The sequence below is a fragment of the Bombina bombina genome, chromosome 5 (genome assembly GCF_027579735.1).
Source record: "Bombina bombina isolate aBomBom1 chromosome 5, aBomBom1.pri, whole genome shotgun sequence".
Lineage (NCBI taxonomy): Eukaryota > Metazoa > Chordata > Amphibia > Anura > Bombinatoridae > Bombina > Bombina bombina.
Genome location: NC_069503.1, coordinates 1,005,999,739 through 1,006,016,359, shown reverse-complemented (window position 1 = coordinate 1,006,016,359; position 16,621 = coordinate 1,005,999,739). Strand labels below are relative to the sequence as shown.

Sequence of the window (16,621 nt, the reverse complement as noted above, 5' to 3'; positions counted from 1 at the left end):
AATTTATTTGCAAATTATTGTGGAAAATAAGTATTTGGTCAATATCAAAAGTTCATCTGAATACTTTGTTATATATCCTTTGTTGGCAATGACAGAGGTCAAATGTTTTCTGTAAGTCTTCACAAGGTTGTCACACACTGTTGCTGATATGTTGGCCCATTCCTGCATGCAGATCTCCTCTAGAGCAGTGATGTTTTGGGGCTGTTGCTGGGCAACACAGACTTTCAACTCCCTCCAAAGGTTTTCTATGGGGTTGAGATCTGGAGACTGGCTAGGCCACTCCAGGACCTTGAAATGCTTCTTACGAAGCCACTCCTTCGTTGCCCGGGCGGTGTGTTTAGGATCATTGTCATGCTGAAAGACCCAGCCACGTTTCATCTTCAATGCCCTTGCTGATGGAAGGAGGTTTGCACTCAAAATCTCACGATACATGGCCCCATTCATTCTTTCATGTACACGGTTCAGTCGTCCTGTTCCCTTTTCAGAGAAACAGCCCCAAAGCATGATGTTGCCACCCCCATGCTTCACAGTAGGTATGGTATTCTCTCTCCTCCAAACACGACATGTTGTGTTTCTACCAAACAGTTCTACTTTGGTTTCATCTGACCATATGACATTCTCCCAATCCGCTTCTGGATCATCCAAATGCTCTCTAGCATACTTCAGACGGGCCCGGACATGTACTGGCTTAAGCAGGGGGACACGTCTGGCACTGCAGGATCTAAGTCCCTGGCGGCGTAGTGTGTTACTGATGGTAGCCTTTGTTACGTTGGTCCCATCTCTCTGCAGGTCATTCACTAGGTCCCCCCCGTGTGGTTCTGGTATGTTTGCTCACCGTTCTTGTGATCATTTTGACCCCACAGGGTGAGATCTTGCGTGGAGCCCCAGATCGAGGGAGATTATCAGTGGTCTTGTATGTCTTCCATTTTCTAATTATTGTCCCACAGTTGATTTCTTCACACCAAGCTGCTTGCCTATTGCATATTCAGTCTTCCCAGCCTGGTGCAGGTCTACAATTTTGTTTCTGGTGTCCTTTGACAGCTCTTTGGTCTTCACCATAGTGGAGTTTGGAGTGTGACTGTTTGAGGTTGTGGACAGGTGTCTTTTATATTGATAATAAGTTCAAACATGTGCCATTAATACAGGTAATGAGTGGAGGACAGAGGAGCCTCTTAAAGTAGAAGATACAGGTCTGTGAGAGCCAGAAATCTTGCTTGTTTGTAGTTGACCAAATACTCATTTTCCACCATAATTTGCAAATAGATTCTTTCCAAATCAGACAATGTGATTGTCTGGATTTGTTTCCACATTTTGTCTCTCATAGCTGAGGTATACCTATGATGAAAATTACAGGCCTCTCTCATCTTCATAAGTGGGAGAACTTGCACAATTGGTGGCTGACTAAATACTTTTTTGCCCCATTGTATATATATATACAGTGGGGCAAAAAAGTATTTAGTCAGCCACCAATTGTGCAAGTTCTCCCACTTATGAAGATGAGAGAGGCCTGTAATTTTCATCATAGGTATACCTCAGCTATGAGAGACAAAATGTGGAAACAAATCCAGACAATCACATTTGTTTCCATATATTTTCATATACGTTGTTCTGGAAAGTGCTCCTTATTTTCACATGAAACCATAAATAGAAAGAAATACAGAAATAATATTGTGTAATAGTTCTTAAAAGTTAATGAACAATTTAATAACTAGCTAATTATAGGCCTTCATCTGCAAGAGGTACTATTCTATGTAGTCATAAACACACACTATATGGTCTCCAGCTCATCTTTACCACAGATCTACATCCCAATGCTGGATATTTTATATACATCATATCAATGAGGTATAGTAAGGTCAGAGTCTTGGACTGTGATTTATTGAAAACCACCACACTTCATTCTGGTTTAGGTCTGAAAGGCCACTGCAACTTTGGGTTGCTAGGCAATAAGGTTACAGAAACAGGAAGTATTTGATAGAAACATTATTGCTGTATAGAGTTCATATTCGTTGCTGGAATATTTTTCTTATGCACACGTTTTGCTAAATTATAAGCACATGATTTGTTTAATTGTGAGCATAAAATTGAAAAAATGCATGTATTGGTAAATCATGGGCACATTTAGCTAAATTACTTTGTGTATCATTTTTTTTATATAGTAACTTTTCTTCATATTTTGTTTACAGGATGAATAGATGAGACGGAATTATCAAAATCTAATGAAGTATCCAGAAGCATAATTATAATCCAAAAAATGTGTTTCATTTTTGCACTTTATTGATATTAGGCACAGCATACTATTTGTAAAAAAATAAATACATGTATAGACCAGTGCAAGATCTCTAACCAACAATCATACAGAAATATGTAGATAATTTTTGTATTTATGTGATGTTCTTAGAATATGTTTTCAGAAAATAGAAATAAACCTACACAACTTGCACAATATTCCAATTAGAAAATTACCTGGCAAATGTGGAGCCCAACGTGTGAAACATACTACTATACTACATAGTTATCAAATGAAGTGCTTTATTGAGCCAAATTCAAAAAATCAGCAACGTTTCGGACACAAGTCCTTAATCATGCATGATTAAGGACTTGTGTCCGAAACGTTGCTGATTTTTTGAATTTGGCTCAATAAAGCACTTCATTTGATAACTTGGTGGTGCGACTACTATCCTTTGTTATATTGACTGGGGGTATTGTGCAGTGCCCCCTAGTTTGCACACCTTGGATCCCAGGTGCTGGACCTCTGGAACTTTTTACTATACTACATAGTGAGTGTGCTACCAAAGATTATTGTAACCATTATTTTAAAATAAAACAATTACCAAGCTAAAAAATAAAATGTGTTTTATCTATGGATTTTACTTTTAGTTAAAGAATAAGAAAAGAAAAAAAGTTGGGTCAGAATTTCAGAGAAGACATCATGGGTAGATTTAAATCCATTATAGAATCTGTCTTTTGTCAAATTTGTTTTTTTTTTTGTTTTTAAAAAAAGCACTGGCTTTAGAATTCCCAGTACAATTTTAAAAATGAACTGAATTGTAGTTAAAAAAAAAAAAAGTTTCCATTCTAACATTCTATAAAATTTCAATTGTTAATCAGTTTATTTTCTAAAATGCTGCTTTGTGTTTTTTTTAAAAAATAACTTTGAATGCCTGGAATGTTCTATTTTTTAGTTTTTTAAAAACAAAATGTACATTTTTATATCCTTGTTAAATATGTTTTGTCATTTTGATGGAAATAAACATGCAGATGGTTTATTGTTTGAAGAATGTTTAATTTCTTAAAAGCTACACAGAACATCCGGAAAATAGGAATGTATTATAAATACACTTAATGCAATAATTAGCATGTCTGTCCTCAATCCTGGTGATATATACTTTTTTGTTTATTGCTTTATTTTAACTGAGCAGTGATTTTTTATGTACAATTCATTATACTGTCAGATGCAGAGACATTAAAAGTTGCATTGCCTTCTAAATGTAACTTTTTAACATTTATGGGTACACAGGAAAATGTTGGTGGCTGATAGGAAAGATCTGGATGAGGTTAGAAGGGTGGGCTGTATAAAATGTTCAAATTTTATAGCATGTTTGAATTTACTTATTTGAGATGGATACAGGAAGATAAAGATGGGGTATTTTAAAGCTTGTTTACATATCCTTAAGACCTTAATAACCACTGAACTCAACTAAAGTACACAACAATAAACAAGCACAAATTCAACAAAAGTACAAAAAATAAACAAGCAAAGTCAACAAAAGTACCCAACAATATATAAGCAAAAGTCAACAAAACATTAAAGGGACAATGAACCCAAATTTTTTCTTTGGTGATTCAGATAGAGCATGCAATTTTAAACAACTTTTTAATTTACTCCTATTATCAATTTTTCTTCGTTCTCTTGCTTTCTTTATTTGAAAAAGAAGGCATCTAAGCTATTTTTTTGGTTAAGAACCATGGAAAGCACTTGTTTATTGGTAGGTGAATTTACCCACCAATCAGCAAGAACAACACAGTGTGTTCACCAAAAATGGGCCGGCATCTAAACTTACATTCTTGCATTTCAAATAAAGATACATAGAGAATGAAAAGAATTTGATAATAGGAGTAAATAGAAAGTTGATTAAAATTACATGCTCTATCTGAATCACGATAGAAAAAATTTGGGTTCAGTGTCTCTTTAAACATTAAACAAAAGCATATAAAAAAAACATCAGTAAATATTAACAAATTCACCACCCAAAGTCTTCTTTTCTTCATCAGTTGTAAAATCCCCAAAAATTCTAGATAGAAAAAAACTAAAGGGTCCTCCTCTTTTCTTCATCAAATGTAATCCATAATGATCTATAGGGAAAAGGATCCCAAACAAAATCCAGGGAGAGAAAAAAAGCCAAAGGGGCCTATTTATTATGTGTCTGTCCGGCACAATCCGTTCAGCGTTCACCTGATCATATTGGATCGTGATGGATTACAGGGGTTGTCTGTCCGCCACCTCAGAGCAGGCGGACAGGTTATGGAGCAGCGGTCTTTAGATCGCTGCTTCATAACTGGTGTTTCTGGCAAGCCTGAAGGCTCGCCAGAAACACGGGGCTTCAAGCTCCATACGGAGCTTGATAGATAGTCCCCAAAGGGTCATCTTCTTTTCTCCATCAGATGTAATCCAGCACTACTCTGGTCTTGGGCAGCTCCTCTGGTGCTCATCGGCTGTGGTGGCTCCTCCGGTCCTCAGCGTCAACTCTTCCAGTTCTCGGTGGTTGCTCATCCAATCCTCGTCAGCAGCAGCTCCTCCGGTCCTTGGCGGCAGCAGCAGCTCCTCCGGTCCTTCTTCTCCAATTCACTCATCATGTTTTTCAACAGAAATTTGTATTACCTGATTTTAAAAGAAAATTAAAATCAGCCAATGGGATATTTTTGTTAAATCCACCAATAGGAAAAAAAATAGTCTATTGGCTGAGGACCAGAGGAGCTGTCACTGAGGACCGGGGAAGCTGCCGCCACGAGGACTCTGATGAAGAAGCGGAACCTTTGGCTTTTTCTTTCTTTCTGGATTTCTTTTAGTTTTTTTTTTCCTATGGATCGTTGTGGATTGCATCTGATGAAGAAAATAAAAGGACCATTTGGCTTTTTTTTTCTTGGCTTTTTTATATGTTTTGGATTACAACTGATGAAGAAAAGAAGACTTTGGATGGTGAGTAATAAATATTTGTTGTTCATTTTTACAAGTTTATGTGTTGTTGACTTTGCACTTGTTTATTATTGTGTACTTTTGTTGACTTTGTGTTTGTTTATTGTTTTGTACTTTTGTTAACTTTGTGATTGTTTATTGTGTACTTTTTGTAAATAGTTTATTTACTTTGTTGAACGGTTTTGGTTATTTTTTGTGATTTTTTGTTTTGTTTACTGTTGTGGCTTTATGGGTTTAGAGTGCAAAGGTTGCGTTGGGGATTAAGGTGCTTTAGGGGTAAAAAGTGTTGTGGGGTTAGGTTGTGTTGGGGATTATTGCGCTTTATATGTATATATACAATGATTTATTTATATTTATTTTATTTTATAATTAAATAATATGTATTTTAATTATTATTTTAAAAAGTTTTTCATGTTTTTTTTTTGTTTAGGAAGATTTATTTTTAGTGATATTAATATGTCATAGAAGACAGTATCTGCGACTTTATAGCTGCATTTCTTTAAAGGGACATAAAACCCAACATTTTTCTTTCATGATTCAGATAGAGAATACAAGTTTAAACAACTTTCCAATTTACTTCTTTTATTTAATTTGCTTCCTTCTCTTGTTATCCTTTGCTGAAAGGTTTATCTAGGCAAGCTCAGGAGCAGCAGAGAACCTAGGTTCTAGCTGTTGATTGGTGGCTGCATATATATATATATATATATATATCGATTGTGATTGGCTCACCTATGAGTTCAGTTAGAAACCATTAGTGCATTGCTGCTCCCTCAACAAATGATACCAAGAGAATGAAACAATTTTAATAGAAAGTTGTTTAAAATTGTATTCTCTATATGAATCATGAAAGAAAAAATTTGGATTTCATGTCCCTTTAACTTTGCAATGTGAAATATAATGCAGTTATGTAAAACTATAAAGGCGAGACTACTGTCTTCTATGAAAAATAGAAACAAAATGAAGGAAAAAATTTTTTAAAAGAAAAAGAAAATCTTTTTAAAATAACGACAATACTTAAAATACATTGGCCTAGATTACGAGTTTTGTCGGTAAGGTTGTGCGGTGCTAACAAGCATTTTATGCTCACCGCTCACTTAGACAACGCTGGTATTATGGTTTTTTTTAAATCCGGCGTTAGCCGCATAATAGTGAGCGGAGAGCAAAATTTTGCTCCACATCTCACCTCAATATCAGCGCTGCTTACGGTAGCGGTGAGCTGGCAAAACGTGCTTGTGCACGTTTTCCCCATAGGAATCAATTTGGGAGAGCCGGCTGAAAAAAAAACCTAACACCTGCAAAAAAGCAGCTTTCATCTCCTAAAGTAGCCCCATTGATTCCTATGGGGAAACACATTTTATGTCTACACCTAACACGAACCCCGAGTCTAAACACCCCTAATCTTACACTTATTAACCCCTAATCTGCCGCCCCCGACATTGCCGACACCTACATTATATTATTAACCCCTAATCTGCCGCTCCGGACACCGACACCACCTACATCGCCGAACCCTACATTATATTTATTAACCCCTAATCTGCTGCCCCCAATGTCGCCGTAATCTAACTACATTTAATAACCTCTAATCTGCCGCCCACAACATCGCCACCACTATAATAAAGTTATTAACCCCTAAACCAAAGTCTAACCCTAAACCCCCCCTAACTTAAATATAATTTAAATAAATCTAAATAAAATAACTACAATTAACTAAATTATTCCTATTTAAAACTAAATACTTACCTATAAAATAAACCCTAAGATAGCTACAATATAACTAATAGTTACATTGTATCTAGCTTAGGGTTTATTTTTATTTTACAGGCAACTTTGTATTTATTTTAACTAGGTAGAATAGTTACTAAATAGTTATTAACTATTTAATAACTACCTAGCTAAAATAAATACAAATTTACCTGTAAAATAAAACCTAACCTAAGTTACAATTACACCTAACACTACATTACAATTAAATTAATTCCCTAAATTAACTACAATTAAATAAAATTATCTAAAGTACGAAAAAAAAACACTAAATTACAGAAAATAATAAAATAATTACAAGTTTTTTAAACTAATTACACCTAATCTAATCCCCCTAATAAAATAAAAAGCCCCCCAAAATAATAAAAAGCCCTACCCTATACTAAATTACAAATAGCCCTTAATAGGGCCTTTTGTGAGGCATTGCCCCAAAGTAATCCGCTCTTTTACCTGTAAAAAAAAAGTACAATATCAACCCCACCAACATTAAAACCCAACACCCACACACCCAACCCTACTCTAAAACCCACCCAATCCCCCCTTAATAAAACCTAACACTAACCCCTTGAAGATCACCCTACCTTGAGAAGTCTTCACCCAACCGGGCCGAAGTCCTCAATGAAGCCGGGTGAAGTGGTCCTCCAGACGGGCAGAAGTCTTCATCCAAGCCGGCAGAAGAGGTCCTCCAGAAGGGCAGAAGTCTTCATCCAGACGGCATCTTCTATCTTCATCCATCCGGCGCGGAGCGGCTCCATCTTCAAGACATCCGATGCGGAGCATCCTCTTCTTTCGACGTCTTCTTGGTAAATGGCAGTTCCTTTAAATGACGTCATCCAAGATGGCGTCCCTTCAATTCCGATTGGCTGATAGAATTCTATCAGTCAATCGGAATTAAGGTAGGAAAAATTATATTGGCTGATGCAATCAGCCAATAGGATTGAAGTTCAATCCTATTGGCTGATCCAATCAGCCAATAGGTTTGAGCTTGCATTCTATTGGCTGATTAGAACAGCCAATAGAATGCAAGCTCAATCCTATTGGCTGATTGTATCAGCCAATAGGATTTTTCCTACCTTAAGTCCTACCTAGAATTCTATCAGCCAATCAGAATTGAAGGGATGCCATCTTGGATGACGTCATTTAAAGGAACCGTCATTTACTAAGAAGACGTCGAAAGAAGAGGATGCTCCGCGTCGTATGTCTTGAAGATGGACCCGCTCTGCGCCGGGTGGATGAAGACAGAAGATGCCGTCTGGATGAAGACTTCTGCCCGTCTGGAGGACCACTTCGCCCAGCATCGTTGAGGACTTCAGCCCGGTTGGGTGAAGACTTCTCAAGGTAGGGTGATCCTCAAGGGGTTAGTGTTAGGTTTTATTAAGGGGGGATTGGGTGGGTTTTAGAGTAGGGTTGGTTGTGTGGGTGGTGGGTTTTAATGTTGGTGGGGGGTATAGTACTTTTTTTTACAGGTAAAAGAGCTGATTACTTTGGGGCAATGCCCCGCAAAAGGTACTTTTAAGGGCTATTTGTAATTTAGTATAGGGTAGGGCTTTTTATTATTTGGGGGGCTTTTTTATTTTATTAGGGGGATTAGATTATGTGTAATTAGTTTAAAAAACTTGTAATTATTTTATTATTTTCTGTAATTTAGTGGGGGGTTTTCGTACTTTAGATAATTGTATTTAATTGTAGTTAATTTAGGGAATTAATTTAATTATAGTGTAGTGTTAGGTGTAATTGTAGGTTAGGTTTTACTTTACAGCTAAATTTGTCTTTATTTTAACTAGGTAGCTATGAATAGTTAATAACTATTTAGTAACTATTCTACAGAGTTAAAATAAATACAAAGTTGCCTGTAAAATAAAAATAAACCCTGAGATAGCTACAATGTAACTATTAGTTATATTGTAGCTATCTTAGGGTTTATTTTATAGGTAAGTATTTAGTTTTAAATAGGAATAATTTAGGTAATTATAGTAATTTTATTTAGATTTATTTAGATTATATTTAAGTTAGGGGGTGTTAGGGTTAGACTTAGATTTAGGGGTTAATAACTTTAATATGGTGGCGGCGACATTGGGGCGGCAGATTAGGGGTTAATAAATGTAGGTAGGTGGCGGCGATGTTAGGGACGGCAGATTAGGGGTTAATAAAATTTAACAAGTGTTTGCGATGCGGGAGTGTGGCGGTTTAGGGGTTAATATATTTATTATAGTGGCGACGATCTCCGGTTTGGCAGATTAGGGGTTAAAAAATGTATTTTAGTGTTTGCGATGTGGGGGGGGGGGCTCGGTTTAGGGGTTAATAGGTAGTTTTTGGGTGTTAGTGTACTTTTTAGCACTTTAGTTAAGAGTTTTATGTTACGGCGTTAGCCCATAAAACTCTTAACTACTGACTTTTAAATGCGGTACCAGTCTTGACAGGAGAGGGTCTACCGCTCAATTTTTAGAAGACTCGTAATACCGGCGCTATGCAAGTCCCATTGAAAAAAAGAGTATACGCAATTGACGTAAGTGGATTTGCTGTATTTTCGAGTCTGGCCGAAAAAATGAGTGGTGAGCCTGTCATTTCAAGACTCGTAATACCAGCGGGCGTTAAAAAGCAGCATTGGGACCTCTCAACGCTGCTTTTTAAAGCTAACGCAAGACTCGTAATCTAGGCGATATTATTGCATTATACAATAAAATACATATAAATAAATCATTGTATATATTTTTATCCCCACAGTTCCTATAGGTTTGTCATTGGCTCCCCCTGTGTGTTCAGCTAGCAAATCTAATAATAGAAGTAAACTGGAAAGTTGTTTAAAATTGCTCTTCCTGTATCATGAATGAAAAATGTAGGGTTCCTTTTTCATTTAAAGTGATGTTTACCATAATTCATATTCTTTTCTCTATCAGCCTTCGACAAAACTAATGAGCTAGATTGCAAGTGGAGTGCTAATTTATCTTGTGCCGCAAACGAGCTAATTCACCCGTTTGCAGGTGCACAATATAGAACCATCCATTACAAGTGTTAACCTCTAGTCTGACCGCAAGCTTGTGGTAGCAATTAGAGCTACGAAAGTTAACTAGAGGTCAGACCTCTGGTTAATTTTTAAAAAGTGCTCCAATTGGCCCCAAACTTTAGTGTGAGGTTATGTTATAATAATAATAATATTAAAAAAATAGCATCTTTAATTTTTTTAAAACTACATGAAGCAGTTTTATGGGGTTAAATGTGGCAGGTGTGGGGTGTTACTCCAGCATTCAGTAGCTACAATGACTGAGGAGTATATATTACTTCAAGAGAGAGTCCGATGTCAATATATATAACTTGATAGTTGTGGTTATAGAGAATTGTTCAAAAGTATACATTGTAAATGGTATGGAAAAGAGTAGATGGGCATATTGGTAAAAGATAAGGAGGAAAGGAGGGAGATGGGTGAGGAGGTATGAGGTTAGGAGGAAGGTAGGGCCCCCCAATATACCAGCCATATGAGGGATTGATACATTCTAGCTATTCGCTATCGGATTCATTTAGGTACTATCATTTTCGGTTAATGTTTTAGGTGAGTTTTCCCAAAGTAATTTGACTTCTAAAAAGAAGGCCATTTTCTTTCAGTACTATCCGTTCAGAAACTCTATCTTTTCACATATTGTAGAAGGGTATTGTAGCCGTTTTCCAATGACGAGCTATTAAAGATTTTGCCGTGTTTAAACCTATCTGTAAGAATAGCAGTCTTTGTTTATATGGATTTTTTGGAGGGCATTCAGAAGGGCTAATTGTGGTGTCAAATGGAGATCATTATCTAGGAATAGCCGGAGATGTCTTTCAATTTTCATCCAGAAGGTTTGTATAAGTTTACAGTGCCATCAAATGTATAGAAGGCTGCCTCACTCTCCACATTCCCTCCAGCATTCTCTGGATGCTTCTGGATAGATTAAATTGAGCCTCAAGGGGATCAAGTACCAACGTAGCAAAATCAAACTTAACCATTTAATATTGCCTTCAAGGGTAAAAAAATGTATTATTTGTTTACCACTCCCAACTGAGCCTTCTCCACAACTTTAAAATGGTTAAGCTAGTGAGTCTCTCAGGGGCATTTTAGAATACAGGGAAGGATAAATGGGTGGAGGAGAGCAAAAATAGTGAGAAATGACTGTAGAGCCTGTGAGCTTGTGGCAGTGATTAATATTATTATATTTAAGTTCTGCTAATTGTAGTAGCTGACACAGTAACAATTCTAGCGAATAAACTGCTCTAAAGTCTAAGTATAAAAGATAACATGACATATTGCTGAACTAACATAATATCAGGCTCCAGTCTTTTATTTACTAGTCTCAAAAAATAAGACATAAATGGCCATGTTAAACTGCTCAGGCAGAAAGAGTTTATTAGGGATAATACCGTAATCAGTCTTCTCTTTCTATTACATTAAAGGGACAGTAAACAACTTGTAATTACATTTCTATTGTGTTTCTATAGAATAACATCAGCCAAGTGTTAACATTTTAAAACAAATTAACATCCTTTTTATTTGCTCTTAGTTGTGTATTTGATACTTTCTGCTTGCGGCAACATACATTTGGGCCCAGTATTAGCTGGTATACCTGTGGAAAATTACTCCACACTAACCAAGATGACCGGGGATGTACCAGAGGCTACCAAAGACGTGGCGGAAAGAACATCTAAGCATCTTGCTTTGTTCTTATATAGGGCTAGATTATGAGTGGAGCGCAAATAGGCGCTCACGCTCGCACATTAACTTCGCTAGACGTAAGATTTTGGCGCATTCAGTAGAACTCATATTACAAGTTGAAAGTAAAAAGTTTTAGCACAAACACTAACCAGACACGAGAGAAAAGCCAAACTTTGAATGTCGCAACCACATTAACGTTATCCCCAACAGACTTCAATGGAGCAAGAAAAGTGGAAAAAGTATTCTAATCTGACATGAAATAGGAAGATGTCCCATTCCAAAGCTCTTCACATAGCCGAATATGTTCTATTTATTCTTATATACATATTTCCAAATATCCAACTCACACTGTAATTAAATACCGGGGAACTCTTCTTTAATAAAACATAGCTTTTATTTCTCAAACTTTATAAAATCTAGTCTGCACACACTGCTGCCAATGATGTCACAGGTCAGCTGACGCATTTCAGCAAATAGCCGTACTCAGCTTTGTCATTACTTGCTCTATATTGTTCCTGACCACTGGCCTTCCATTTTTCAAATTCTTGTTGATTTTGTTCTCTCTCTATTTCTGACTGTGTTTGTTCATCTAATGTTATAATCTCTTTACCTGAGGTAGATTAATCTTCCTCAGTACTTTCTATGTCACTAAAAGTAACATTTCAAATGCCAGAGAGGAGGGGGTTTAAAACTGTTGCATTACTGAAAGAGCTATATACAGGACTATTCAATGAAATTAAAAGTGAGTTGATAGTGGTTTAATCCACAGTCTCCACCATACACACGGAAAAGGAGAAGAGAGCAGTGGTGAAAGTTTTACAGACAGGTGACGGAATCTTCAGAACCAGTAAATGTAATGTGGATGGGGATAATCCAAGGTCCCTGAAATATTGTCCTGACGGTCAAGGAAAATTCTGGGTGATATAACCAGGATGCTGTAAGTATGGTAGGTAGGGGTCCGCATTTTCATTTTATTTAAAAACTCTTTCTTGCTGACTCTTCAATAGCTCATTATTGTATACATAGAGTCAGCCATTCACCTGCCCAAAATTAACTAAGTATTTTTTACTTTAATTTTTTTGTGAACATAGGAATCAAATACAATTTTATACTGTGGATGTTATTTACCTTCCCATCGCCTCAGCTTTTGGTTGTTGAAATTTTAAGGATATCATCACTACATATATACAGTATCCCACAAAAGTGAGTACACCCCTCACATTTTTGAAAATATTTTATTAGATCTTTTCATGTGACAACACTGAAGAAATTACTTTGCTACAATGTAAAGTAGTGAGTGTACAGCCTGTATAACAGTGTACATTTGCTGTCCTCTCAAAATAACTCAATAAACAGCCATTAATGTCTAAACCGTTGGCAACAAAAATGAGTACACCCCTAAGTGGAAATATCCAAATTGGGCCCAAAGTGTCAATTGTTTGTGTGGCCACCATTATTCTCCCGCACTGCCTTAACTCTCTTGGGCATGGAGTTCACCAGAGCTTCACAGGTTGCCACTGGAGTCCTCTTCCACTCCTCCATGACGACATCACAGAGCTGGTGGAAGTTAGAGACCTTGCGCTCCCCCACCTTCCATTTGAGAATGCCCCACAGATGCTCAATAGGGTTTAGGTCTGGAGACATGCTTGGCCAGTCCATCACCTTTACCCTCAGCTTCTTTAGCAAGGCAGTGGTCGACTTGGAGGTGTGTTTAGGGTAGTTATAATGTTGGAATACTGTCCTGCGGCCCAGACTCCAAAGGGAGGGGATCATGCTCTGCTTCAGTATGTCACAGTACATGTTGGCATTTATGGTTCCCTTAATGAACTGTAGCTCCCCAGTGCCGGCAGCACTCATGCAGGCCCAGACCATGACACTCCCACCACCATGCTTGACTGTAGGCAAGAAATACTTGTCTTTGTACTCCTCACCTGGTTGCCGCCACATATGCTTGACACCATCTGAACCAAATAAGTTTATCTTGGTCTCATTGGACCACAGGACATGGTTCTAGTAATCCATGTCCTTAGTTTGTTTGTCTTCTGCAAACTGTTTGCGGGCTTTCTTGTGCATCATCTTTAGAAGAGGCTTCCTTCTGGGACGACTGCCATGCAGACCAATCTTGCAGTGTGCAGCGTATGGTCTGAGCACTGTCAGGCTGACCCCCCACTCCTTCAACCTCTGCAGCAATGCTGGCAGCACTCATACATCTATTTTCCAAAGACAACCTCAGGATATGACGCTGAGCACGTACACTCAACCTCTTTGGTCGACCATGGCGTGGCCTGTTCTGAGTGGAACATGTCCTGTGAAACCGCTGTATGGTCTTGCCCACCGTGCTGCAGCTTAGTTTCAGGGTCTTGGCAATATTCTTATAGCCTATGCCATCTTTACGTAGAGCAACACTTCTTTTTTTCAGATCCTCAGAGAGTTCTTTGCCATGAGGTGCCATGTTGAACTTCCAGTGACCAGTATGAGAGAGTGTGAGAGCGATAACACCACATTTAACACACCTGCTCCCCATTCACACCTGAGACCTTGTAACCCTAACGAGTCACATGACACCGGGGAGGGAAAATTGCTAATTGGGCCCAATTTGGACATTTCCACTTGCAGCAAAGCGTCATTTCTTCAGTGAAAAATATAATAAAATAGTTACAAAAATGTGAGGGGTGTACTAACTTTTGTGGGATACTGTATATATATTTATATCCTAAATGAATATTGGATTTCAAGTCTATATAAATTTAAAAAGGATTAAATATATAGATACAAACTCAGACTCAATTTTTCTCACTCCAAACTGAGGATAATTGGGACTTGGATAGTCTTCACTTGGAAGAGCTTTTTAATGAAGATAAAGACATTGTTAAATTGACTGATGTGTTAATGACTATGGAAAAGCTAAAAGTTAAAGAGCAAAGACTGCGACTGGACAAATGATTATTTGATAAATAATGTTAACCAGAGGGATGAGATTGCAAAAGATTTCTTACTTTGAAGTGGAGCATAAAAACATTATAGCTAAATGGAATGACGTTCTAACAGAATGTTCTATATGCCTGATGGGACTTCTAATTAAATATAAGATGAACCAGTTACAGCAATTGAAAGAGGAGATAATTAAATTGCAAACAGAATTAAATAAATTCTGAGATGTTTCTGAATATGCAACATATGATACCATAATACATAAGGCAGTTGAAGAAGCAAAACAACATATAATCAGTATCAAACATTCTAAGTTTCTTAGGGACAGTAAGGAATAGGCAATTAATAAAGTATAGGTATTAAAAGACTTTTAGACGAGCATTCAGACAAGACAAGCTATCTGATAAGGAGCAAAGCACAGGATATAGTTTTAATGATAAATAGAAGAAAAGTTACTTTTAGTGACAGAAATTACTCATGAAGATGATAACATCAGATGAACAAACACAGTCAGAAATAGAGGAAGAAGGAAATCAACAAGAATTTGAAAAATCGAAGGCCAGTGGTCAGAAACAATATAGAACAAGTAATGAGAGATCAGATATGACTTCCTTTGTAGAACAGGAAGCAAGGCCCAAAGATAAAAAGAATGGAGAAACCAGTAGTAACATAAAACATTTAGATGATGCTGCTAGACAACAGGTTTTTTAAGTTGTACAAAATGCGTCAAAAAGAGGGGGTTATAAAGTAGGAGTAGTAGGTATGAAGACAAAACGATAAAAAAAATCAATATCAACTGAGAGAACAAAACAAAAAAACAGCAAAGAAATTTAAACAATGTGGTTATAAATTTATCTTCATATTCTTTTAGTGAAACAGAGACAAAAGTTTTAAATTATGGTTTAAGGTTTTTACCTAAATAGGGATTTTAATCTATTTCAGACAATATTTTCAATCTCTTAAAGGTACAGAATACTGTAAAATTGTTTTTCCTTAATTGTATTTTCAATGACTTGTTATACCAGCTGCAGAGTATAAAATGTATGAGAAATTGCATTTTCAGGTTTATTTGTGTATATGAATTAGCTGGTTTTGTCATTTTAAACTACAACCTATTAAAATGGGTTGAGCTTGCAGGTAATATCAGATCTCAAATCAATATCAGATCTTTGTGTACACACACTTGCTTTTATCTTATATTTGTCCATAAACCAAAGCTTAAGACTGGGGCCCCGATGATTGAAAGTGCTATGAGGGAGTAGCCTGCACTTTGATTTGGATACATCAAGATAGATATGTTCGAAGCAACAAAGTGCAGGTTGCGGGGAGGGTAGGTGCCATATTTGTCTCAACAGCTGAGCAAGTTAGTGTAGGTGTTGGAAAACTTAGGTTCCCATGGCAATATTTGAAATGTGCCTACATGGAAAATAATTTTAGTTTCAGTGAGCACACTGTCTGCACCGCATAGGCCCACTTTAAACTGGTCCCCCCCCCGGCCGCAGAAAATTGCAGACTAGCGCCGATGAAAGTGGTGACGTCGTGCTCTCATTGACTTCTTTGGGAGAGACACTGCCGCTCTCAGGCATTGCTCGGACATGCCCCTTTTCTTAAAATAACTCAACTGACCGACAAGCTGTCAATTCTTTGAATATCGGGGCCTAAGTGCTATGGCATTGTCTTTTTATCATGCATTTGTTGATTATGCAAATCTACTGTTTTTCTGGTCCTCTAACCCTGCAAGCTCATTTCAGTTCAAAGTAAAATGGATTAAATAAGAATTTCTTGAAAACAAAGATTCAGGTCCAAGTTAAATCAGCTCTAAAATAAAGACAATTACTTTTGAAATGCAACACCCATTAAAATTTGCGGATGAGACCTTTAGACATGATAATTTTCCCAGCTGCAACATCAAAGCAGAGAATATAAAAATAAATTCCTTAATATAAACGGGCAAGACAAATCATTATAAAAATTGTGTAACATAAATCCCTAAAACCAAACAAACTAGTTTTCAATTAAATAAAACTGTGTAGAAAAGGTAGGAAAATTGA

The 16,621-nt window shown here is 37.0% G+C and overlaps 1 protein-coding gene across 1 annotated transcript in view; it reads left to right on the top strand.

The window, feature by feature from the left end:
* The window catches only part of RGS22 (regulator of G protein signaling 22), a 354,545-nt gene extending 352,070 nt beyond the window's left edge, over positions 1-2,475 (top strand). The window contains exon 27 of the mRNA XM_053715916.1: positions 2,187-2,475. Within this exon, the coding sequence (XP_053571891.1) occupies positions 2,187-2,199 (13 nt within the window). The 3' untranslated portion in view covers positions 2,200-2,475. The remainder of the gene's footprint in view (positions 1-2,186) is intronic.
* Positions 2,476-16,621: the final 14,146 nt, after the last annotated feature.